General features: G+C 39.3%; 4 protein-coding genes and 1 long non-coding RNA gene across 7 annotated transcripts; all 5 read right to left on the bottom strand.

Annotated features, from left to right (window-relative positions):
• Window positions 1-848: 848 nt before the first annotated feature.
• On the bottom strand, window positions 849-3,156 carry LOC112553206. The gene is made up of 4 exons (XM_025220282.1): window positions 2,987-3,156; window positions 2,413-2,532; window positions 2,036-2,152; window positions 849-1,561 (listed from the first exon to the last, which is right to left on the bottom strand). The coding sequence occupies exons 1-4, from the start codon at window positions 3,035-3,037 to the stop codon at window positions 1,406-1,408; spliced, it is 444 nt and encodes a 147-aa protein (XP_025076067.1). The 5' UTR covers window positions 3,038-3,156; the 3' UTR covers window positions 849-1,405.
• A 553-nt stretch (window positions 3,157-3,709) lies between these two features.
• LOC112553205 (phospholipase A2 phaiodactylipin-like) lies at window positions 3,710-7,412 on the bottom strand. Its single transcript, XM_025220281.1, has 6 exons — window positions 6,974-7,412; window positions 6,542-6,775; window positions 5,959-6,125; window positions 5,168-5,336; window positions 4,607-4,747; window positions 3,710-4,100 (listed from the first exon to the last, which is right to left on the bottom strand). The coding sequence occupies exons 2-6, from the start codon at window positions 6,754-6,756 to the stop codon at window positions 4,049-4,051; spliced, it is 744 nt and encodes a 247-aa protein (XP_025076066.1). The 5' UTR covers window positions 6,757-6,775; window positions 6,974-7,412; the 3' UTR covers window positions 3,710-4,048.
• A 505-nt stretch (window positions 7,413-7,917) lies between these two features.
• LOC112553207 lies at window positions 7,918-11,977 on the bottom strand. Its single transcript, XR_003096981.1, has 3 exons — window positions 11,821-11,977; window positions 8,489-8,608; window positions 7,918-8,172 (listed from the first exon to the last, which is right to left on the bottom strand). It is a non-coding gene; the product is annotated as an uncharacterized LOC112553207 (long non-coding RNA).
• Window positions 11,978-14,955: 2,978 nt separating this feature from the next.
• LOC112553204 (phospholipase A2-like) lies at window positions 14,956-19,784 on the bottom strand. Its single transcript, XM_025220280.1, has 9 exons — window positions 19,714-19,784; window positions 18,311-18,376; window positions 17,543-17,665; window positions 17,152-17,375; window positions 16,565-16,731; window positions 16,150-16,318; window positions 15,715-15,855; window positions 15,413-15,490; window positions 14,956-15,106 (listed from the first exon to the last, which is right to left on the bottom strand). The coding sequence occupies exons 4-8, from the start codon at window positions 17,364-17,366 to the stop codon at window positions 15,439-15,441; spliced, it is 744 nt and encodes a 247-aa protein (XP_025076065.1). The 5' UTR covers window positions 17,367-17,375; window positions 17,543-17,665; window positions 18,311-18,376; window positions 19,714-19,784; the 3' UTR covers window positions 14,956-15,106; window positions 15,413-15,438.
• Window positions 19,785-20,501: 717 nt separating this feature from the next.
• Window positions 20,502-23,418, bottom strand: LOC112553440. Of its 3 annotated transcripts, none has more exons than XM_025220653.1 (6): window positions 23,274-23,417; window positions 22,361-22,628; window positions 21,883-22,052; window positions 21,417-21,585; window positions 21,000-21,140; window positions 20,502-20,686 (listed from the first exon to the last, which is right to left on the bottom strand). In XM_025220653.1, the coding sequence occupies exons 2-6, from the start codon at window positions 22,588-22,590 to the stop codon at window positions 20,635-20,637; spliced, it is 762 nt and encodes a 253-aa protein (XP_025076438.1). In that variant the 5' UTR covers window positions 22,591-22,628; window positions 23,274-23,417; the 3' UTR covers window positions 20,502-20,634. The 3 variants fall into 3 exon arrangements, with proteins under 3 accessions (XP_025076438.1, XP_025076440.1, XP_025076441.1); XM_025220655.1 differs by having other exon boundaries at window positions 23,284-23,306; XM_025220656.1 differs by lacking the exon at window positions 21,000-21,140 and having other exon boundaries at window positions 23,274-23,418.
• Between the last annotated feature and the right edge of the window lie 781 nt (window positions 23,419-24,199).

Genomic DNA, 24,199 nt, shown 5'->3' on the forward strand with positions numbered 1-24,199 from the left:
CCTGTATCATGCTGTTATGTTTTTGTTACGAAATTCTAGGCGTGCCATTAACAATCCTCATCGGTGGATTCCATTGTGAACTAACTATTGCACATGCTTATGGTAAGTTTGTGGGACACACAGGATATGAGGCAGACTGGTCAGGTGACCTGACAATGTGCCAAGCACCATTAGCTCTGCTAATAAAAAAGAAAAAATTCATTAATCCTGTGTGTGAAATAATGGACATAGAAGTATTAAAAGTAAGATGTAAACAAACAGACATACACCAAGCTTCGTTGTGACGAATTGTTAGTTGCGTCCTGAGATAATATTTACTCAGGTGGTTACAGGTATTTACAGGTATTCCAGGTTTAAAAAAAGGACGTGCTCACGAGAGTTAAGGTCCTCACTGCACACTGCACACGAAACTTATCTTAAATTTTCAATAAATTTTGGCTGTTCAGAAATAGTTCGTATGAAAGAGCTCTTGTTGAAATGTGTAGACTTGCTTGGGGACAAGTGGGGTTGTATTTTGGTTTGTTTTAATGACATCTTTGTTGTCATATGAGTGAGAGACATATAACTTAAACTGCATTAAATACCAGAATTCTAGTAATTTTATAAATGTTGATAGTTGTAAAAATAACCTTCAAGCAATTTATAGCTATGACATAAAGGGAAGGAATAAATGAGACCCGATGTAAATTAAAACTAGAGTTAGTTCCCTTGGTCCGGATGCCTGCTCAGTGCCGCACATTGTGTGTAAATGTTCCTATAGGGCTGTTCTCTAGCTCCTCAGGTTTCCGCCATCGCCCCTACAGCAGTTGTTTCATAGTCATTCACACTTTCAAATAATATTACATGAATTGCCTCTTCCGATACTTTATTGCAAAATTTAGAAATAATTTTACATCAAGTTTTCAGATACACAGTCATCCATTGCTTATTCTTCCAAGTTACTCAAATTTGAAATTTATAAAGCCTTTTAAAGATATATATTTATAAAAAAAAACAGCAGTACTGTTACACAATTTTGTAAAGGATGAACAGGGCCTTGAATGGGGCAAGTGTCTAAGGAAACAACTTGCATGCTTGAATTCAAAAGTGCCAATGGTTTCAAAGTTTTTCGGGGAGTTAATTCTTCAATAAAAATGTGTGGAGAGACAAGGGATAAAGGTTGTCATCCTTTGAGAGTTTACAAAAATCTGCAAGCTACCGGCACATTAGCATTCTAGATACTAAGACCACATGTATATACAGGTAAGTGCAGGGAATATTATGTATTTTCTCTCTCTCACACACACACACACAGTCTGTAAGCTTCCTAATAAACATATGCACGGACACGCTGTCAAGGAATGCACACTGTCAAACATTCCAAAGTAAGAATAAGAGTGGAAGAGGCTGGCCAAGGGGATGAAGTCTACTTTCGGAAGGGCCCGAGGCTCACTCCGCTGGTGCCGTACACGTACTTCATGACATGGCGCCGACAGTACTTCAAGTTCAGTGGATCCACCCGCTTGCTGAAGCGATGCCCGTACTCCTCATTGACGAGGATGGAGGACACACGCTGAGCGTCCTGCACACAACACATGCACAATTGCAGGACAGCACTGCTCCCCACCATTATCTGGGCAGGAGAGAGGTGAGAGAGAGAAGAGAAAGAAGGACTATCGGACTATTTCTGCTGTGTTTTTGCGCAGCCAGCGCACGTCCAGGGCATCAGACAACCGACTGGTCACGTGATTCCACAAACGCCCTTAACAAGCCAGACTGCTTCATATACACGTTGGCACCTTTTGAGTAAGTAAGAAATAAGCTTCTTCAACGGCGAAGAACAAAGTGAAGTCGACGACGACGACGATGATGATGACGACGACGACGACGACGATGATGATGATGAGGAGGAGGAGGAGAAGGAGGAGGAGGAGGATTATGATGAATTATAGAGATATACATAGATTTGTAAATAAATAAAATAAATCCATCAACACTACTATTTGTATTTTTTCTCTCTCCTCTGCAGCTACACGTGACGGGGACACGCCCTCACCTCGAGTCTTGCGTTGTAGCCGGCTGTCTCACACACTTTGTGGATCTCTCTCTTGTACTTGGGGTCGTAGTCAGGCGGCAGGTGCAGGACCATGTCGTATGGCCTCAGTACAGTGGGCTGCAGGGTCAAAAAAGGTCATCTGTCATCCGACATCTGTTATGTTTCATGTAATACACTATTGCAGATTCCAAGTAAAAAAGTCTTACAACTTATTGGACAAAGAATTAATGGCGCTTTTCGAAACTTGTGATAGTGACAATGACATTCACACATTTTGGTGAAAATACAGACATTTCAGTTTTTTCCTCCTTGTTTATAAATAAAATCTTAATTTGAGCAAATGAAAAGTGAAAGAAGTAAGACAGTAATATACATACCGGTGGTAGGCGTCGTTTACCATAATAGCACTGGGCCTCCTCCAGTTCCTCTGGAGTTACACCCCTTAATGTGTCGATATTATGGTATTTTTCAAAACGCTTTCTCGTTTCATTTTCTTTCTAAGAAAAGCACACAAATATAGACTTTGATACACGTGCATTCCAAGTAAGACATTATCCATCTGTTTACTTGATCACTTCACTTTTACACACACACATTCACGCACACATATACATAGAGAGAGCAACACACACACACACATGCTTTAATACAATGAATTACTAATGATCAGATTGGCGATGTCAAGTAAGAGGAAACCAGAGTTGTATTGTTGTCTCCTGTGTATTATTTCAATCATACAAAGTTAATTTAGTTCAGAGCTGACAGCCTGGTGACTAGTGTCGTCTCAGCTATCGTGACAACACTGCCAGCGTGAGCCACTCCCTTCAGCTTTACTTCTCATCGGTCTTCAACAATAACGGAAGTAACGTAATGATGATAACAACCAATCAGCTCACGTTCTGTACCACAGCTATGTAACACCTGGAGAAACCTGTGATTGGAGAGAATTACCTTGACGTTCTCTTTCCATCTGAGAAACGACTGGAAATCTTGTCTTGGCATGCTTGCCGTGAACTCTGACACTTACTCTTGGCACCCTGCTACCCTGTCAACCTGCCGACGGCCAAGGGAGTGATCTGCCCTTAACACGACTTTCTGGCAAAATGGCTCCACTGGTGTCAGTGACGTCAGCACTACGCGTCAAACCAATATGACGTAAGAGTGTGACGTCTGTACATTAATAGACAAAATGGCGATTTTGGTGGTTTACGCCGAAACAGCGACTCAAACCATATCACGGCTCAGTAGCTCGACTACAAGAGCTGCATGCAGACAAGAACTGTTGCCTGAGGAAAGACCTACACCCGGGGTACTATACAGGTGCTAAACAGAACCCAACGTGGCCACCCGGTTACAGAAAAGAGAAAACAAAATTGTCGTGCTTTGATACAGACGTACGTGCAGACATCTCGCGAGTGTGTGTTAGTGTGTCAGTGCAACAGCTTGCGAGTATGTGATCATGTGATCGCTGAACTGAATGAAGTGTGCGTGTTAGTGTGTGTGAGTGTGTGTGCGTGTGTTTGTGTGTGTGTGCGTGTTTGGTATCTTTGTGCTTAAGTCCATTTGCATTAGAGTGATTGCCTGCATGTACGTAGGGGACACTAGCACACACGAACACGCAAACGAACACTTTCATAAATACATACATATGAACGTAACAAACAATAATGACACTGTCAGGCAACACAGTTTGTTTATTATTGCCGTTTGTTTCTGACTGCTGCTCTTATCACAACCTTTTTTTCAAAATCAAAATCAAATCAAAATCAAAACAGACTTTATTGTCTGCCCAGGAGACCCAGGGCAGAAATTTCTACAATAAATCCAATTCTTCATCAAAGTCTTGCAGTTTCCAGATTAGCGGGACATTTCCAGTAATAGTTGACACAGATGTGGAACCTCGTGGCGATGTAGAATGTTTACACGTGTGTTGTGTTAGGTTTCTGATGGTCGTGACGGGCACAGAGGAAAGTAAGTTGGTATAATATCATCCTGCCACCTGAAGACCCTCAATTAGAAATCTCCCACTGAGTCCCAGTCCCACGAGGTACAGTCTGGTGAGATGCTGTACACAAAAGACAATTTATTGTTGTTATTCCAATTGCAACTGTAAATGTTTTGCATTAATTGTAACAAAAGTAGCCAAGAGCAACATCTGCAGGTGGTCATATAGCACAAAATGTTATCAAACTTGGTCTTTGAGGGAGGATTCGCTCTTGCAATTTTTGCTAATGAAGAAAACACTATTATTCCCACTTAAATATAAATGATAAGCAGAGAGCAGACATTATGGTCTCCAGAGATCACTTGTCTAACTTATTTTTAATTATCATCACTTCTAGGCCTTATTTCTATTTAGATAATCAGTCTCATTGAAACACACTGTAGCACATAATTTTAGAACTAAATTTGTTTTAAATAAGACAATATTATGGAAGCCAAATTTTCATCCCTGTCAGCACACTTTTTTGTGTTCTTGTGTAAGATCAAGATGGCATAGAAGCGATTTTTTGAAGAAACAAGTTTTTCATCTTGAAAACAGTTTTACTTATTAGAAACACTTTGGCCAACCTGTTGTCGGAGCATCGGTTTACTTCTTTGAAGCAAGTCGGAGGAATTAAGTTGAAGTACATGTTACCAACTGCGCTTGCGATGTCGTCCTTTGACTGCTTTAAACACTCCTTAAAGTCCGTGTCACACGTGCAGTGTAGCCTGGGACAGCAACACATTGATATTGGAGTAATGAGACTAACTAGACATTAACATCTTGGCTGGAACTTAGACAAGCTGTCAATGAACTATTCTAAAGAGTGCCATACAGTCCTTTGTTCATAGGGTACTTTTTATTCTAAACATATGGTTTAGTTTTCTTGTCATGCACAAATACCTCAACACAACGCTCCCTCTCTCTCACTTTTCTTACTTTTCACTCATTCACTCACTCATTCACTCACTCACAGTCTCACTGAATGACTGAATGACTGACTCACTGACTGTCTCACTGACTGACTCACTGACTGACTGACACACTCACTCAGGGGCACTCGAGGAAGTCAGCTCGTTTGCTGTCAAGCAAGGTACGATTGTCCATACTGCAATGCAGTTTTCAGAGATTAGGAAAGGACTTGTTACCTTGTGAATGGAAATTCATTATTTAAGCCAGTCTTAGGGTCGTCAGTGAAGCCGGGGATCTGTGGATTGCAGAGGTCGTGTGCACGACAGCAGGAGTCGGTGTCAGCGAACTCGCCGATCTTGGTGTTGTCACCATTTGCCTCATTTCCATGGCCACACCACACTGTACCTGCACCAACACCATCACAGTCAGCACCTTCTGACAAACATGCTTACAATGTCAAACAAAATATCTTTACTTTGTCCGCAAAATGGCCTGCGCTGTCCAAATACTATAAAAATAAACATACTATCCAACTCCTTACAGAGTCTTTATTCCTTCCTGTGAACGCCTGAAAGATAAATGTTTGTAGAAACAAGTATTTTCTCATGTATACTTGAGGTAATTAGCACCTGTCAACTTAAAAAATGGACTTCTGCACTTTATCTGTTTCAGCTGTACGTAAAAAGATTGTCATCATATGTTTCAAAACGAAATATTCACTTGTAATATTGTCTATGTGTCTTCTATAGTCTGTCATTTTCTGCTTGGAGCTGAAACGTTGTCTTACTTTACCAGATTTTTGAGGTGTATTGAATATACTTTGAGGTACATTGTAATATACTTTGAGGTATATTGAATATACTTTTCTCATAAATCCCCTTGAGAGTTGATTAAGAAAGTATTACAGACCTTCATTCTCCTCAAATTGACAAGAAAGGATATTGAGTGCTATTGGGCAACTGAGCCAAAAACAATCAAAATATTAAGTAAGCGCTGTTGTTACCAGATGATGCTCGTTAGAGAATACCTGGATACACTAGAGCTCGTTTGAGCTTGGCACTCGCATCCTGACTTTTATTTGTTGCCATCAGTTGTTGGCACATCGTGGCAATAAAGTTCATGTCCTCCTCAGAGCAGTTAAAAGTGTCTCCGTGTCGATGTTGTTTATGTTTCTTTCCATTTTCTGGGAGATAACTGTAAACATCAAAAGCATACTTGTGCGAAGAATATGCGGGAAAACAAGTAAGCAAACATGTGAAATAAATGTATTTACATTCTCTAGGAAAAATGTTTTGCCATTTGCATGGCTTGTCAGAGGTGTCAACGTTTATCATTATTTTATTATTTCAACGTATATTATTTGACAAGGTTGTGTGTTTTTCTTATGCACTCGCAGATTTCTACTGATAAAGACATCGAGGATCAAAGATGCTGATTCGTAGTTTGTATCCTTACCTTCAGCTTTTTGACAGACGTTTGTTAAAAATACTTAAACATTAACATTAATTTTAAGTATTGCGGTTTTCTTTCGGTATAAAATAACTAGTTTGCGTTTAATAAGAATTTAGACACGCTTTCCTCCATCTATAATTTGAATAATTAACGGGTACCTGTCTTCTTTTATCATGCATTTGTATCCAGGTCCTTTCGGTTGTTTGTTTAGTAACACTCTCCTTGCACCATCAGTGAAAGTGACTTTTCCATCTGAGAAGTGTGAGAAGACATCGATGCACGAAGCGTTTTCACCTGGCGATAGATCACGTGGTCTGCTCTCCACCCCATACAGGAGACAGACGACAATAACCTGACACAGCAGCCGGCACATCCTTGATTCTTGCTCTCTCCTGTGGACATCCACATCATAGTAGTCGCATTATAACAGTTCTTGTAAATAGCTTTAATGTCGTAGAAATATAAATCTGTTACACACGACAAGTGAGTTAGCTTATACTTTAAGATTTGAAAGTTCGAGTTATGAAACATGTAATTTATTCGTATGTGTAACTAACTCTGTAGCTTTTTCTCTTGAAAGCAGAACTGACCTGACTCTGGGTGACAGAGGAGTGTGATGGCTGTCAGAAGTCCAGTAGGTGTCTTCCTAGTTACTAGTTTAATGTTTACCTTAAATACCTTTTTGCACCTGGTACAGCAGCAAATCAGAATAATGCCAGCTGTCCAGAGAAATACTAGGCAAGAAACACTGCTGAAGATTATTGTAAATCCAAATACAATATAACATAAAACCGTTTTCTCCAGTATCGTTTAACTTTTGGTAGAAAAACTAGGACCACGATATAAATATGTATATACATAAGGATTATGAATCCTTGCATCAACGCATTCACATCAATAAAAGATATAAATATACCGTGAATGACAATGTTATTGTTCTCAGAATAATATAAATAGAAAATTTGTCCACAATGATTCTAGTCTTTGATATCATTATTCGAAGCTAGAATATAAGACGACAAACAAAGGGGATTGCGATTGGAGACTGTGGTATTATGAAATCATTGAACTGAAACAGGGACTGGCTTCCAACTATTTATTCAGTTTTATTCTTGAGATTGCATTGCATGCTGGTCTTAGTTGTTTTACAACGCGTGGCTTTTTGGTCGCAAAAAACAACATGGAAACTAAACAGCAAAATGAAACTAAATAAATGAATATAAACCTCACCGGTCGTGTGTAGGTGTCGGAGGTGCACGCATGACTGAGTGAAAGACTGTGTGACAGGAGGTTGGGATGGTGGCAACGAAGAGAGTAAATAGCCGTCAATACAAAGGGTAAACAAAAGCAGAATAGTAAGTGAAAAACCAGAAACAATTTTACCAACCTTCCACAGGGCGCTGACCAAACAAGATGGACAGTCACAGCAAATACGATAATGGAGAAAGTTTGACATAGCTCTGAGATAATTAGTTACAAAGTAATGCGAAGATCTTGTTACAAATACATTATGAGACATTTGTGGGTACCTTAATAGTCTATGTCAAGAATTTCTGTGCCACGATCATGGTAGAGTAGCTTGGCAATGCCCTGATAAGATAGACAATGAGATTTCAATAATGTTGTTGCTTACTGAAGGTCGCAAGATGAAGGAATTCCACATATTTCCTCAGTGTATTGCTCATTTCTAACCGTATGTCTTCGATGCACTTCTTCATTGTTTCACTGAGAGACTGGGATTAAGCTGTCCCGTTCTGGTGGACGGACGGACGGATGAGACAGTCAAACTCTATACAAAAGCATAAATAAAAAGAAACTTTTGGTTAGAACATTTAATGGCAGAAATAATTTGTCCTACACTTTGTACATTATTTTTTGTGCTTATGCATATTTGTGTGTGCGCGCTTTTCTGTGCTCTTGTGAAAAACAAAAATTTTTTAATTCCAAATAGTGACTGACAACAATGCCAGTCATCATTCAAGCTGACACTGTGTTCAGTACACTAAACATTCAGGTAAGAAGTTTCTTTATCCTTGTCATACTAAGTCTTCCCCAAATCAACACAAGATTTATTTACTTAGTTGTTTTGACAGTAATATACATACCGGTGGTAGGCGTCGTTTACCATAATAGCACTGGGCCTCCTCCAGTTCCTCTGGAGTTACACCCCTTAATGTGTCGATATTATGGTATTTTTCAAAACACTTTCTCGTTTCATTTTCTTTCTAAGAAAAGCACACAAATACAGACTTTGATACACGTGCATTCCAAGTAAGACTTTATCCATCTGTTTACTCGATCACTTCACTTTTACACACACACACACATTCACTCACGCACACACACATATATAAATACACACACACACATTCAGGCACACATATATATATATATAAAAAAAAAAACACACACACACACATGCTTTAAGGCCAGACACCGGTCGAAAAATTGTCAAAATTTTTTCATTTTGGCCATTTTCAGATTACTTCATACTGTCAAAGTTCATATTTTGTTCTATTCACTCGCCAAGTGGTTTTTCATAGAATAATCTAGAAATATGTCTATTTTGTCAATGAAAACATCTACTTCTATCCTATTTACTTTTCCCGAGCGCAGAATTAGCGAGAATAGAGAATGTTCGAGACATAGCAACACACCTCGCCACGTGGGCAACTGTGTCACATCGTATATCGTCGAAAGGTCAGGACATGAATTTCAAACAAAGGCTGAGTCAAAACCCTTAGAAGCCCAAGCTATGATACAAGCTCTTTTCTAGACGACACAAAGGGTCGGAAACTTCCTTGTATGGATGCATGCGTAACATACTTTGCATATAGCCAATTCAGAATTCACTAATGCCGACTAGACGGGGGTCATAGGGCACACGAACACGCTTCGGCTGTGCTCGGTATCCCACAAGGCAACTGTCATGGCCTCCGGATGTATAAACAAATGCGACAGCAAGTCAAAGCTAGTTCTGGGATATTTTTCTTTTCTAAGACATTAACGTTGATATTAAATGTTTATTGTGACTGTCAGACGATCATTTCTTCTCACAATACCACGTGCGAAAAATAAAAACCACGTGGACATTCTTAGACCGTCGTAGCAGCTAAAAAAAATAACTTAGTGAACGAATTCGGCTGTCGAAAACACCATCAGTCATGTGGTAAGCGAGCTGAAAATAAAGCGAAGTTTTCATTTCTGCTGCAAAGCTCGGTAGTAATCAGACTAGATGCGAACATTTACACATTTGAGTCAACTTGCAATGCTAGTTATTTATGTACTTTGTCAGGAATGTAGGGAAACAGAGCTTACATCATTTGCACAGAAAACAAAGGTTGGGTGGGGGTTGGATGGTGGGGGTTGGATGTGATTACTCCAACCAAATGTAACAAACAGAATGTGAAGACAATTATGCATAACATTCCTAACAAACAATGAAAACTGCTATCTAGTCAAGTTTGAAGCCATTCAGTGTCTAGAGAGCACATCATTGTCAGCCCCCTAAAAGGCCAGACAGCTATAGTGCTTTTCCCAGAAATCTTTGACAGAAAATAAGATACCCCCTAGCCACAAAAATCAACCATCTTTAATCCATGTGACTACAGAGGTAATTCATAAAATAATCCTAGCATACAGAGGAACAGAACATGAGCAGCTGCTTAAATTCTGGTGCACTCAGTGATGTATCTCTAGATTTCATGATAGTTATTCTTATTCCTATTTGCCCCCAGTGGAGCATAGGGCTGCAAGAATTGTTATACTCCCTGTAAGCTTTTGAAATAATTTCTTTAATTGATGTTCATCCATCACCCTGCAACTGAAGGCTAAGAAAGATGAGAGTGTTTCCTACTAATGCTGCTACTTCAGTAGATGCTCGCAAAAATTGGAAGCAATATGCGACATCATCACTAAATGTTAGATAGCAAAAGACCAAAGATGGCAAAAACCATGAGCTAGTGGACACTGAACTTCTATATAACTAACTAAACCTATAACTGTGTTGCTCAATGTTTGCAAACACATTGTTTTTATTACTGTGTACTTCTCTGAAGCCTGGTCAGCAGTTGGGTACACAACACAACCATGTTGACTTTTTAAAAGTGAATAAAATAATTAATTTTATTAGTTATGTTAAAGTTATGTGAGTAACACATTGAAAGATGGTTATATTTTCATTCAGCAGGTAAATTACATGAAAGGCTTAGATAAAACAAAGTTACTAAGCTTGATATTTCTGCTCGCGCTTTTTCCGTTCATTGTTTTGTTACAGTTTGTTTACTTAAAATCCCTATAACTTTATATTGACATGTGATACAGGCCTAAAATTTGAATGAAGTTTTCTTCATACATATGTAAACATTTCAGTGAGAGCTTTTTAAAAAATATTTTAGTGGTTTAGTAGTTACTAAGCTTTCACTTTGTTTCCTTCGCCTTTTTCAGTTTCTTGTTTTAGTAAGCTTGTTTAGTTCAAAAGCTTATAACTTTATATTGCATGTGATACAGGCCTAAAATTGGGTGAAGTTTTTTTTATTCATATTTAAACATTTCTATGAGAGCTTTTAAAAAATATTGAGTAGTTTAGAAGTTACTAAGCTTTCAGTTTTTCTTTCCGCGATTTCTCAGTTCCTTGTTTTGGTTAGAGACTGTTTACTTCAAAAGCTAACTCCTTCTTTTTTGACAAGAGATATAGATCTGCAATTTGGTTGAGCTTTTCTTCATACAAATTTAAACATTTCTATGATAGATTTTTAAAAATTACTTAGTAGTTTGTAGTTATACCGTTTACATCAAAATTTCTTAAAATTTAACACACTTTTTTACAAAAAAAATTATTAAAAAAAACTAAGAGGAATTCGCAAATTCTTTATCATCGAAATGTAGATCTGTCTTTTTAGGTAACTATTTCAAAAAGAATTTTGAGTCTACTCACAAATTGAAGAGTTTTTAGCTTTTAAAATTGTTTGTTTTTGCGCCATTTTGGATTGTTTCCATGGCAACGATAGCGCGACGAGTGCAGTAAAACCATTTTTTGAAACTTCATTCAAGGGCTAATTAGCTGATACAAAAAAATCCGCGCTATCCCGTGAAACAAAAAAAATTTTTTTTTTTCGACCGGTGTCTGGCCTTAAAAGAATGAATTACTAAGGAGGAGATTGGCGATGTCAAGTAAGAGGAAAACAGAGTTGTATTGTTATTTCCTGTGTATTATTTCAATCATACAAAGTTAATTTAGTTCAGAGCTGACAGCCTGGTGACTAGTGTCGTCTCAGCTATCGTGACAACACTGCCATGAGCCACTCCCTTCAGCTTTACTTCTCATCGGTCTTCTAACAATAACGGAAGTCGCGTAATGATGATAACAACCAATCAGCTCACGTTCTTTACCACAGCTATGTAACACCTGGAGAAACCTGTGATTGGAGAGAATTACCTTGACGTTCTCTTTCCATCTGAGAAACGACTGGAAATCTTGTCTTGGCATGCTTGCCGTGAACTCTGACACTTACTCCTGGCACCCTGCTACCCTGTCAACCTGCCGACGGCCAAGGGAGTGATCTGCCCTTAACACGACTTTCTGGCAAAATGGCTCCACTGGTGTCAGTGACGTCAGCACTACGCGTCAAACCAATATGACGTAAGAGTGTGACGTCTGAACATTAATAGACAAAATGGCGATTTTGGTGGTTTACGCCGACCCAGCAACTCAAACATATCACGGCTGAGTAGCTCGACTACAAGAGCTGCATGCAGACAAGAGCTGTTGTCTGAGGAAAGACCTACACCCAGGGTACTATTGGCAACAAGTGATAAAAAGTACCTAACGTGGCCACCCGGTTACAGAAGAGAGAAAACAAAATTGTCGTGCTTCGATACATACATACGTAGACATCTCGCGAGTGTGTTTGTGTGTCTGGGCAGCAGCTTACGAGGATGTGATCATGTGATCACTGAACTTACTGACGTGTGTGTGTGTGTTTGGTATCTTTGTGCTTAAGTCCATTTGCATTAGAGTGATTGCCTTCATGTACGTAGGGGACACTAGCACACACGAACACGCAAACGAACACGTTCATAAATACGCATATGAACGCATACACACTGTCAGGCAACACAATTTGTTTATTATTGCCATTTGTTTCTGACTGCTGCTCTTATTACAACCTTTTTTTCTACAATAAATCCAATTCTTCATCAAAGTCTTGCAGTTTCCAGTAAGCGGGACATTTCCAGTAATAGTTGACACAGATGTGGAATCTCGTGGCGATGTCGAAGTGTTTACAACATGTGTTGTATTAGGTTTCTGATGGTCTTGAGGGGCACAGAAGAAGTTTGTATAACAACGTCCTGCGACTGTCATCTGAAGACCCTTAAGGTGATCTCGGACTAGAAATCTCCACTGAGTCCCAGTCCCACGAGGTACAGCCTGGTGAGATGCTGTACAGAAAAGACAATTTATTATTGTTATTCCAGTTGCAACTAATTGTTTTGCATGGATTGTAACAAAAGTAGCCGAGAGCAACATCTGCGGTTGGCCATATAGCGCAAAATGTTATCAAACCTGGTCTTTGAGGGAGGTTTTGGTCTTGCAAACTTTGCTAACGAAGAAAACACTATTATGCCCACTTAAATATAAATGATAAGCAGAGAGCTGACATTATGGTCTCCAGAGATCACTTGTCTAACTCATTTTTAATTATCATCACTTCTAGGCCTCATTTCTAGTTAGATTATCAGTTTCATTGAAACACACTGTACCACATAATTTTAGAACTAATTTTTTTTAACTAAGATAATATTATGGACGCCAAATTTTCATCCCTGTTAGCACACTTTTTATGTACTTGTGCAAGATGAAGATGGCATAGAAGGCCAACCTGTTGTCGGAGCATCGGTTTACTTCTTTGAAGCAAGTTTGGGGAATTAAGTTGAAGTAAATGTTACCAACTCCACTTGCGATGTCGTCTTTTGACTGCTTTAAACAGTCTTTAAAGTCACTGTCGCACGTGCAGTGTAGCCTGGGACAGCAACACATTGATATTGAAGTAATAAGACTAACTAGGCGTTTACATCTTGGCTGGAACATAGACAAGCTGTCATGGAACATAAATCTGTTACACACGACAGGTGAGTTAGCTTATACTTTAAGATTTGATAGTTCGAGTTATGAAACATGTAATGTATTCGAATGTGTAACTAACTCTGTAGCTTTTTCTCTTGAAAGCAGAACTGACCTGACTCTGGGTGACTGAGGAGTGTGATGGCTGTCAGAAGTCGAGTGGGTGTCTTCCTAGTTACTAGTTTAATGTTTACTTTAAATACCTGTACAGTAATGGCATTCTCTGCCGGCTGACTCACCTGAACACAAGCATGACAGAAGTATACCCGAGATAACCTAAGACCCTTGTTTTCAACTTTTTTTCCTAGACTGACTAGAAGTGAGTGCACCTACTTTTTTCCACTGTCTGCCAAACCTGGTGAATGTGACTGAGTCAAGCAACAGCCACCTGTGACCTAATATAAATAATATAAAAAAATCTTGTTTAGTTTTTTTAAAGCCACCATAAATATGTGTAATAACTGAAATTTAAATCGAACTTTTTCCCTGCAGATATTTTATAATACATTAAAATTCAGCTGATGTGGAACCTATACAAATATTGTTTATTGTCGTTTTTATATTTTGATAACAGAATATCGACCCTGTGACTACAACCATCGGGGAGAGAATGTTTCAGTCAGGCTGAATCTCAGTAATTATCCTTTGGAAATTGTTATCACTCATCACAGCTACCAAGCAGCAAACAAGCCTCCAGCACAAATGACTGATAGTCTTTTGACAAATGTCTGAATTCTTCGATAATCTGTCGTTTTTGGAATAACTTGATTGTAATTTTCAGGAATACTCGATTTTTTTAATTTTTGTGTTTTGGTCCAGAAATTTATCTTCAGCGAACACCGCGAAACAATAAAAAGCATCCAATGACTTGCAGAGAAATACTTATTCATCGCGAGGTCTCAGAGATTGTTGTGACCTCTGAACTTTATATGTGATTTGTTTTCTGCCGTAACATCACCACATTGTGAGAGTCCGCCCCATGGAGTCCTCCATAGTCATAAGGCTACGACAGGGTAGTTGGTACCAAGTGTATGTTTTAGAAAGAGGTCTGTGTATATGTGTGTATATGTTTGTATGTGTGTGTGTGCAAACCACAACTTGAACACATGGACTGACACGCGTTCTTTCGTTCAACAGACAGCAAACATGCGCCTGTGGCTTCTTGCTAGTATATTGAAGGTTGCCACAAACATTTTCTTACTGGCTTACTTTCTATTTTGTACTTGTTTGAGTTATTATTTTGTGGTATTATCCTTTCTGTCAATACCCGGGTATACTTTATCAGCAATAATCAGAACCATGTATTCTATCTGACAGATCGTAATAATTATAAAACATCAGGCGGTTTTCAAAGCACATAAATACATGAAAATATGTAGATAATTTCACAAATGATGAGTCCACACACACACACACATATAATAGTCAGACAACCAGACCAAAATTTAGGGTGAAAATGTCAAAGTTTTTGTACATTTAATAACTGTGATCCTCTTTCGTCTACAAACGTATTTGACGTACGAGTAATCATGCATCTCTCGTTTGTATATCTGCTATACATAATGTCGATTGTACTCTTGCTCCCTCTTTGACTGTAAACCTTAAAGAATATAAAAGACATTAGGTACATTAGGTACAGGAGATAACTGTCACAACAGACAATAGTTACAAAGAATAATTCGAAGTAAAACAATTCTTTTGTTAATATTTACAAACTCGCTTCTGAAAACTGTGATTTATCACCACCAATTTTTTTAAACAATCAATCAAATCCTTTTATAAATTATTGTATTTGCCAGGTGACAGTTCACAGTACTCGTTGACACAGACATCTACAGTATCATTGTCCTGTCGTCATGACAACATAGAATGAAGTAGCTTTATATTAATTAGAATGTCCTATTACCTGAAGACAGTCAAGATAATCTCGGATTAGTAAACTCCGACTGAGTTCCAGTTCCAAGAAGAACATTTTGCTGAGATGCTGTACAAGAGGAAATTTCATGTTAGTACAGCAGTGGACAATGACAATATGTTGCACGGATTGTAACAAAGAGTAACATGTGCGGGGATCATATATAGCAACATGCTCATTACACTTGTCTGTGGGGGAAGTTGTTGAACTCCAGAATTAACCTCTGAATCTGAATAACATTTTATGTAAGTAAATTATACTGAGGTCAGACAGACAGGAAACAGAAGGCCAACCTGTTGTCGGAGCATCGAGATACTTCTTCGAAGCAAGCTTCAGGAAGTAAGTTGAAGTAAATTTTACCAACTTCCTTTGCGATCCCATCCTTCGACTGCTTTAAACACTCCTTAAATTCTCTGTCGCACTTGCAATGGAGCCTGGGACAGCAACCATTCTTTCTTAAGGGAATGACTAGACAGCATTCACACCTGATGTTTGGATCTTAGAACAAAACTATTATGGAACAACAATACATTGTTCATTTGTTTGTTTTATTTAAACACATGGATTAGTTTTTTTGTCATGGACAAATAGCTCACCCCAATACTTTCTCTATCCCTCCCCTTCACTAACTCACAATTCTCCAAGAAGGAAACTACTTGCAGATATGTGCAGATATACTTATCCCTATCGCAATGAACTTTTAGTAGATTAGGAAAGGACATGTTTACCTTGTGAAAGGATAGTCATTGCTTAAGCCAGTCGTAGAGTCGTTAGTGTTGGCGAGGATCCGTGGAGTGCAAAGGTCATGTGCACGACAGCAGGAGTCGGTGTCAGCGAACTGGCCGAGCTTGGTGTTGTCACCATTCGCATCATTTCCTTCACCACACCACACTGTACCTGTGCCAATGAGAATTAGCACCTGTTAAAAGTCACACATATAAGGTACATAAAAATTAACATTTATGAAAAGAAAACCGACGCTAATGTGGAGACTCCCAGGATACACTAAAGACAATGCTCAATGTACAATACCTGGATACACTGAAAAGTATGATCATTTAAAGAATATCTGAATGCACTAAACAGGACATTTATGTGGGAAATACCTGGATACACTAAACAGAATAGTTCTGTGGAGAATACCTGGATACAGTAAAGAGCGCTTGAGTCGAACACTTGCATCCCGACTTTTATTTTTCTCCGTCAGCTCTTGACACAAGGAGATAAGCAAGTCCATGTCACCTTCAGAGCAGTTCAAAGTTTCTTCGTGCAGATTCTGATTTTGTTTCTTTCTCTTTTCTGAGGGATACCTGTAAGGATTGAAAACTTACTTTTTGAAGCAATACACAATTAAGTTACCCCCTTACTGACCTGCAAAATAAACACATTTTCCACAAAACTGTTTGCATCTCACATGATTTAAAACATAATTAGATGTTCATCATACTGTTTCAGAAAGTCGTGTTTATCTTTCTCCGAGCACTTATAGTCTTTGCTCTGACAAAGATATCGAGAATAAAAGCGACTAACTGATTTAGAAACTTAACCCTGCCGGGAGTTTGTCTCTGAAATCTTTTAAATTAAAAATCACTAAAATGGAGAATTAGAATGTTATAATTTTTTTGCTCTTTGTACTGTCACTAATTTCTCTTTAAAATTGTCAACAAATACTTAACAGTATGATTGACTAAAGCTTTCAGACATCTATAATTTGAATAATTAACGGGTACCTGTCTTCTTTTACGAGACATTTGTATCCAGGTCCTTTCGGTTGTTTGTTTAGTAACACTCTCCTTGCACCATCAGTGAAAGTGACTTTTCCCTCTGAGAAGTGTGAGAAGACATCGATGCACAAAGCGTTTTCACCTGGCGATAGATCACGTGGTCTGCTCTCCACTCCATACAGGAGACAGACGACAATAACCTGACACAGAACATTGCTCATGTCTTTTACCTGTAGACATCGACAGAATAGGTGTCAACATTCAGACTGTCCTGCTTATGAAGACAATAAATGATGACAATGATGATGATGAGGAGGAGGAGGAGGAGGAGGAGGAGGAGGAGGAGGTGTGTTTGTGTGCGCGTGTGTGTGTGTTTTCTTTTGAGAGCAGCACGAACCTGACATGAGACGACACGGAGACTGTGCCAGCTGTCAGGTGGTGTCAGGTGTCCTCGTGCCCAGGTTAGTGTGCTGTTTAAATACTTCCCTACCTGGTGCAGCAGCAAATCACATGATGCCACCTGTCCACATATACAGCATCAAGCAAAACACACAAAAAAAAAACTCTGAAGATCATTGTAAATTCAAATATAAATCATTCTAGACATTAGTTTATGTTAGCTTTTTGAACTGAAAATAAAGCCTATAATATATATATAGCAACACTATTTTCATCTCCTTTATTCATCCCTCGCTCGCAAGGGGCTGTCCGGTGGTTAGCGCCTGTCACCAACACAGTGAGGGTTGGTATCCCTGGGTTCAGCTCTCGTCTCGGGCACGCTGTTCTTTTTTCTGCATGTGGCATCTGTTTACATGGATACTGGGGCTTCCTGGGGTGTAGACTTAGCTGCTGACTCGGTGTAAAACACTAATCCTCCCTCCCCCTCGCTTTCAAACACAAAAATGATAGTTTGCTTACAGTCAAACGCACACAGACACAAATATCAAAGATTTAAATATACGACAAATGAGATTGCAACTGGAGATTGCGGTATTATGAAATCATTGTGAGTCAAGGAACAGCTTCCATTTATTTAGTTATTCAGTTTTATTCTTGAGATCGCATTGCATGCTGGTCTTAGTTGTTTTACTACCCATGGCCTATTTATGGCAGAAGCAGCCCGGCAACTAAACAACAAAGTAAAACTAAATAAATGAACACAAACCTCAGCCGCTGTGTGTAGGTGTCGGAGGTGCACGCATGACTGACAGAAAGACTGGGTGACAGGAGGCTGGGATGGTGGCGAGAAAAAGAGCAAAGCAGTCAATACAAAAGATAAACAAAAGCGGCAGATATCAAATACCAGAGACAATTTCACCATCCATCCCACAGGGCGCTGACCACACAAGAATAAACAAGATTCACCTAGGGGTGTCCAGCCCACATGTTGCTCGTATTGACATTTGCTGAGTGTCAGGTGTACAGGTGTCAGGCCTCCCTTCTGACACTCTACCTGCTGCAGTATAAACATTTCGCTGAGTGTGACAGTGAGAGGAGGAGAGGATGTGTGTAGACGAGCATCTATGTGTCGCGAACCCAATTAATGTAAAAATTATAAAGTATATTTGATTTTCTGAATGTAATGGATATTTATGACATAATCATAGGCAGTGATCAGTGAAACAATATTTTATACATCCGGGCAACATAAATTACATTTGATTTGCTTTATTACACCCTTATACAGAACTCGTCTGTCTCCATAACATCCTAGTGGACCAGGCTTAGATGGATCAGAATAATGTCGGTTCTACTTTTTCTACTTCTACCCTTGTCCTCGTGGTCTTGCTCCAACATTTCTGACCTGCTGACACCTTACCACCCACGTCCGTCTCTTCAGTCTGCTTGTGCTGCCCTCTTCTCTATCTCACACATCAGACGGGCATCTTGGACAAATGGTCCTCCTTCTTCTCAGACCTCCCTATCCCTCTCTTTTGAAGCTGTGTCTACGCTCGACCCATTAAACATCTGGCTACAAACTCATTTCTTTAACAAACATCTTGCAGAATGAAGAGTACTGTTCTGCTCACTCCTCACTTCCCCATCCATTCAGTTAGTCCATGCTGTGTCATGGTGTCCTCTCTTTGCCAACACTTATGTTTCTTGTCTTGTTTACTGTTTGTTTGTTTGTTTGTTTGTTTGTTTGTTTGTTTGTTTGTTTGTTCGTTTGTTTGTAGTCTTTCGTGCGCAGCGCATTGAGCTTGTATCCACACAGAGAAATCCTCCTTACAAAATGTTATGTTGTTGTTATTGTTGTTGTTATTATTATTATTATTACTATATTTTAAACACGCGTAAACAAACGTTCAAAATATCATCTTAAATATTATACCCATTCTCATTCTGGTGAAAGGAGATCTGTTTAAAAAAATTCAGTCTTGAAATTGAGCGTGGTTTGACCTGTAACCATCTAATGGTGATATTCAAGGAGCAGATGTTAATGAGTTAGAGTCAATGAAAGACAAGGTTGAGAGAAAAAGAGTGAGAAATAGAGAAATGTATAGAATCAGTTGTCACGCTGTTTAGTAAGTAATACATCTGTGTGAAATTTTTCAGGTCCTTACTTACCTCTGGAGGGCAAAGTCTGTGTGACAATGGTCCTGTGACTCGTGTTGTTGTCTTCAGTCCACTGACACTCGGTGACAAATGAACAGGATGTCAGTCTTACACCGGCATCAACCAACACAAATCCGGAAATGTTTTACATTTCTTATCATGAAGCCTCGGAAAACGCCTGACAACTCTTAATTATCAGAAAGAAAGCCCAGCTACTATGATAATGAACAGTGTACAAGATTGACTCAATATTGTCGGGCAAGGTGTCTAATAGTTGAACACATTGGGAGGTGTTCCTCTTTCCGTTACACTATTTGTGAAAGACATCTGTCAAATTAAGAAATGTTTAAGGAGAGGTTTATTTGTGAGTAGAGCTAGAAATGTGTATTTTATGTCAAAGGCTGGGTGACACATGGTCATGTCAGTGATATGGCAGTTCATCCAAATGTAAGATATGCTCATCAGACTCTGGCAGTTAAAATGCAGAAAGATGCTGTAAGTCTTGTGAGGTGAGGTTACATAACTGTCTCTTGGTTGTGTGTTTTCAAGAGATCAAACAATAAAATTTATTAACAGGACATTCTTTGATTAAAATAAATGTCAGCTCTCATTTTTGAAGTGTCTTGTTCTCAGTATTTTCACTGCAAGTATTGTAAAGGAAACCTACAACATAGGTTGCCACGGCCTTGTAGATACTTCTCACCATATTGAGTCTTCATTATTGTTTGAAAGTCTTACATATTTTAACAATCATACTAGATATTATTAACTTTCACTCTACATGCTTAGCATACTAAAAATTCAGCTCAGAAATTTCTTTATTGCTCCCAGGGGATGCACATGGTTATTTTGCATCGACTTTGATACAGAAGAACAAACGTGAGGAAGCACTTGACAGTTGGTTGACATGGTCCCTGGCATCAGATGACACTATCAGAACTTTCCCGACGAGATAAATTTCCAAGACGAGCAGCTTGAAGAAAATCTACAAAATATATCATTAAAAACTTTTAAAGTTATTAAAGAAAAGTGTTTCCTGTCTTTTCAAACTCCATTTAAGTCATGTAATTAAAAGGGAGATAAACTCAAAAGCGAAAAGCATCTTAGACGTTTGTTCTTACTTCCCCTGACAAACTTGACATCAGTTTTGTGTTTTTCATTCTAGGGTCAGATTTTAGGTTGTCATAACTACATCCTTAACAGCCACACGAGTCCAGGTTACATTCTACTAGCTTCACGTTAGGACTACATTCAGTGGAAAAGAGAGAAAAGATGGGACTGACAGGGAAATGACTAACCCACTGTCGGGACATCGTGACACCAGGTCGTAACAAAGGGAACTCAAAATATTGAAGTACATGTTTCCAATGATGTAAGCGAGGCCGTCTGTGGAATGTCTCAAACAATCCCTAAACTCGTTGTCACAATGACAGTGAAGCCTGAGACAGATGACATGTCACATGAAGTGAACAGTTGTAATACTTCCTTTAAACCAAACTACTTCTTGAGTATGATAAAGTCATACAACTGAAATAATAATAATAATAGTAGTAACTGATTACTCGTATAGGATGTGAGCTAGAAAACTGTTTAAATAAAAATATCAGAATATACCAAATTAGGTGTTCACTCTAAATTGCATAAAATTGTAATAAATGCTAATCAGTCGAACTGCGCGAATTATTAATTATGGTTTAAATAGTTCTGCCGCTGACCTGGTGAAGAGACTCCAGTTAAAAAGCCCAGAAATGGCATCTTTTGACCAGCTCGCAATGTATGGTGTGCAGAGGTCATGTGCCCGGCAACAGGAGTCAGTCTGATTGTACTTCCCCAGCTTTGTGGTGTCTCCATTGGCATCGTTCCCGTCACCACACCAGACTGTCCCTGTGTGACATCATTTGAATTGTACTTGTGTGAACTTTACTACTACTATTGTATGATCATCATCATCCATCATCCATCGTGATCCATCATCATCCCTTGCAGCCTGACAATGAACAAGTCTACACACTAGATGAGTCAGCACGCGAGAACATGTTATGGGGGGAGAGGGTAGAGGGTAGAGGGTAGAACTTGGGGAGAATTCTCTCACACAACCCCTGACCGCATTATTTGTCTTCGCATACAATTACAGATACCAAGCAAGACACAAGGTAGCCCAACACCAGAAGTCCTGAATACCTGGATACACAAGACTCTTCTTTTGGATGTCACGACGAGTCACGATGCTTTGACCCCTGGCCGTTGGGTCACGACACTGTCTAAGCAAATCGTTGAATTCGTCTTCGGAGCAGCTAACAGTTGGTCTGACTTGCGCATCCCTCGTGCTTTGGGAGGATTCTTCCAGATGACTGATCGAATGGAAAAGCAAGATATTCATAACAAGTACACCAGTTAAAGATCGTCATCAACGTCGTCATAGTCATCGTCGTCGTCACCAGCAACATCAGGCTAAATGTGTGTTTCCTTATCATCTGCTCAAAGTAATAGCACAAACAAACAAAATTTACAAATGAAAGTTCACTTTAGAAACTGTAGAAGCATTCACAACTGTCAAGAGTCGAGGTTGGGTCATCATCTGTCCAGAACGCCGATGTTGACAGTAAAGCACGTGACTGAATGACTAACTGACAGGACACAGTGCGACTCCAAGGAATACCTCTTAATCTTCACGATGCACAAGTAAGACCCAGCTTCGTCGTTCTCGATCGTCAACGACAGGTTTCTCACATCGTCGATAAGTGTTCGTCCGACGAACTGCACGAAAGCTCCTTTACATGGAAGCAGGTTTGTTGAATCGTCGGCGACTTGTCGAGCGTCACGTGACCTGCTCTCGACCACGTGCAGAGCGCACCCCATGAGAACAAGCAGACAGAGGGATCTAGCCATTGCTTACAGAAGTTCACACGGGTAGCTTGGAAATAAAGCTGAAATAAAACACGAGAATACAGGTAAATATATTTATGTAAATGTAGGTAAATACAGGTTCCCCATACTGACCAAGCTGCTGTGACTCACGTGACTTTGTTAAAACTCTCGCACTTCCTATCTCACTATAATTTCTATTGCTGCTTTCCAAGCACTTGCATATTAATAACAGATAATGTTTTTTCTGTCCACTATTTATCACCTGAAAAAGATATATTGTTTACAGCAGTTTAGCTTGGTTTACAATATATTATCAGAAAAATATAGTAATAATTACATAAACTGTTTAAAAAATGTATTGGGGCTCACCGCCGTCAGTGTTAACGGTCTTCGTCATTATTGGATGCTGTCATGGGAAATGTAGAGCTTGGAACAGGGTACAGGGAGGCAACTCACGAAGCAGAGGAAGGATGGAGAACAGAAAGGAAAGAAGGGGAGTAATTTAAACTGTAATACTATGAATTGTCGACATACGTGGCGATGTTAGTCCTCGTATCTCTCATGCAAGAAGACAGATGAATGATTAGAGGCTTCGAGGAGCCTCTCTTTGTAAAAATTCTTCAAACATTTTACTGACATGAGTTCATCACCTGGAGGCAGTGTCCGGTCGCCCTCTCTTTACAATCACAAGAAGAATCACCTACCTGGGTGTACCTGGGTGTACCTGGGTGGGAAGGCTGCTCCTCTGACGACACCAGCGCCTCGTTGTCGTGTTTAAGTATATTTTCGCCGACTCCAGCAGCCAATCAGCGGCAGTACAGATGTCACCAAGTTTATTCTTTATTAACAGCGTGGTCTGAGCACTCTAAGGGAGGCTTTTAGGATTTAAACAAGAAAAAAGACAAAGAAACAAAACTGCTGTAAAATACCCGCCTGTCTCCTACCGGAACAAGTCATTAAAAGAAGAAAAATCAGTCTTCACTCGTTTGTCCACCAAATCACATCAAGGTGGGCGAAACCAAATCACCTTCATGTTATCCGTCAGGAATCTGGGATTCATTGTCAATGCAGACATCACTCTTGCTAAATAAGTGACAGCTGTCTGTCAGTCTGTCAGTCTGTCTATTATGAAGTGTCACAAACCTGCTGTGCTATTTTTTAATGTATTTTTTTTAGCTAGAAAGGGGCTAGGGAAAAGTAATTTGAAGGGGGAGGTTGGAGGACACCAATTACTGGGGCTGTCAGGGTCCACGGACTGAGGCGAGCCGTGCCAGACATGGATGGCCGGTCTTTGTTTTAATAAAGTTAGTGTTGATAGGTTTTGTTCGAACAAAGGAAAGAGTGTGGTAGTGTTTTGGATGTTTGTGGTGTGACTGGGTGGAAACTTCATGTTAAATGCCAGAGGATACTTTGTGCTACTTCAAGTGTGGATTTTGTGCTGTCTCAAGTGGAGACTTTGTGGGGAAGGGAATAGTGGGAAGGAACATTGAATATTTTTGAGACATTGGAAGAAACGTGTGTTCGAACTGTGGTTGGGAAATTTGGATTTGCTTTGTGTTTTCTTGTAAATTTCAAACTATATTATTTTTAAATTTTAAATTGTTGTCATTGTTTTGATTTATTTATCATC

The sequence above is a fragment of the Pomacea canaliculata genome, linkage group LG12 (genome assembly GCF_003073045.1).
Source record: "Pomacea canaliculata isolate SZHN2017 linkage group LG12, ASM307304v1, whole genome shotgun sequence".
NCBI classification, from domain to species: Eukaryota; Metazoa; Mollusca; class Gastropoda; order Architaenioglossa; family Ampullariidae; genus Pomacea; species Pomacea canaliculata.

Coding starts and splice junctions, on each gene's coding strand:
- LOC112553206 (XM_025220282.1), bottom strand. CDS start 3,037: ATGCCAAGACAAGATTTCCAGTCGTTTCTCAGATGGAAAGAGAACGTC. Junction 2,153..2,412: donor GTAAACGACGCCTACCACCG/GTATGTATATTA, acceptor TTGACCCTGCAG/CCCACTGTACTGAGGCCATA. Junction 1,562..2,035: donor GCTACAACGCAAGACTCGAG/GTGAGGGCGTGT, acceptor TGTTGTGTGCAG/GACGCTCAGCGTGTGTCCTC.
- LOC112553205 (XM_025220281.1), bottom strand. CDS start 6,756: ATGTGCCGGCTGCTGTGTCAGGTTATTGTCGTCTGTCTCCTGTATGGG. Junction 6,126..6,541: donor TGCATGATAAAAGAAGACAG/GTACCCGTTAAT, acceptor TGATGTTTACAG/TTATCTCCCAGAAAATGGAA. Junction 4,101..4,606: donor AACCGATGCTCCGACAACAG/GTTGGCCAAAGT, acceptor TTTTGTGTACAG/CATCTCACCAGACTGTACCT.
- LOC112553204 (XM_025220280.1), bottom strand. CDS start 17,366: ATGAGCAATGTTCTGTGTCAGGTTATTGTCGTCTGTCTCCTGTATGGA. Junction 16,732..17,151: donor TGTCTCGTAAAAGAAGACAG/GTACCCGTTAAT, acceptor CAATCCTTACAG/GTATCCCTCAGAAAAGAGAA. Junction 16,319..16,564: donor GCGCTCTTTACTGTATCCAG/GTATTCTCCACA, acceptor TCATTGGCACAG/GTACAGTGTGGTGTGGTGAA.
- LOC112553440 (XM_025220653.1), bottom strand. CDS start 22,590: ATGGCTAGATCCCTCTGTCTGCTTGTTCTCATGGGGTGCGCTCTGCAC. Junction 22,053..22,360: donor TGCATCGTGAAGATTAAGAG/GTATTCCTTGGA, acceptor CCATTCGATCAG/TCATCTGGAAGAATCCTCCC. Junction 21,141..21,416: donor AACTGGAGTCTCTTCACCAG/GTCAGCGGCAGA, acceptor CATCTGTCTCAG/GCTTCACTGTCATTGTGACA.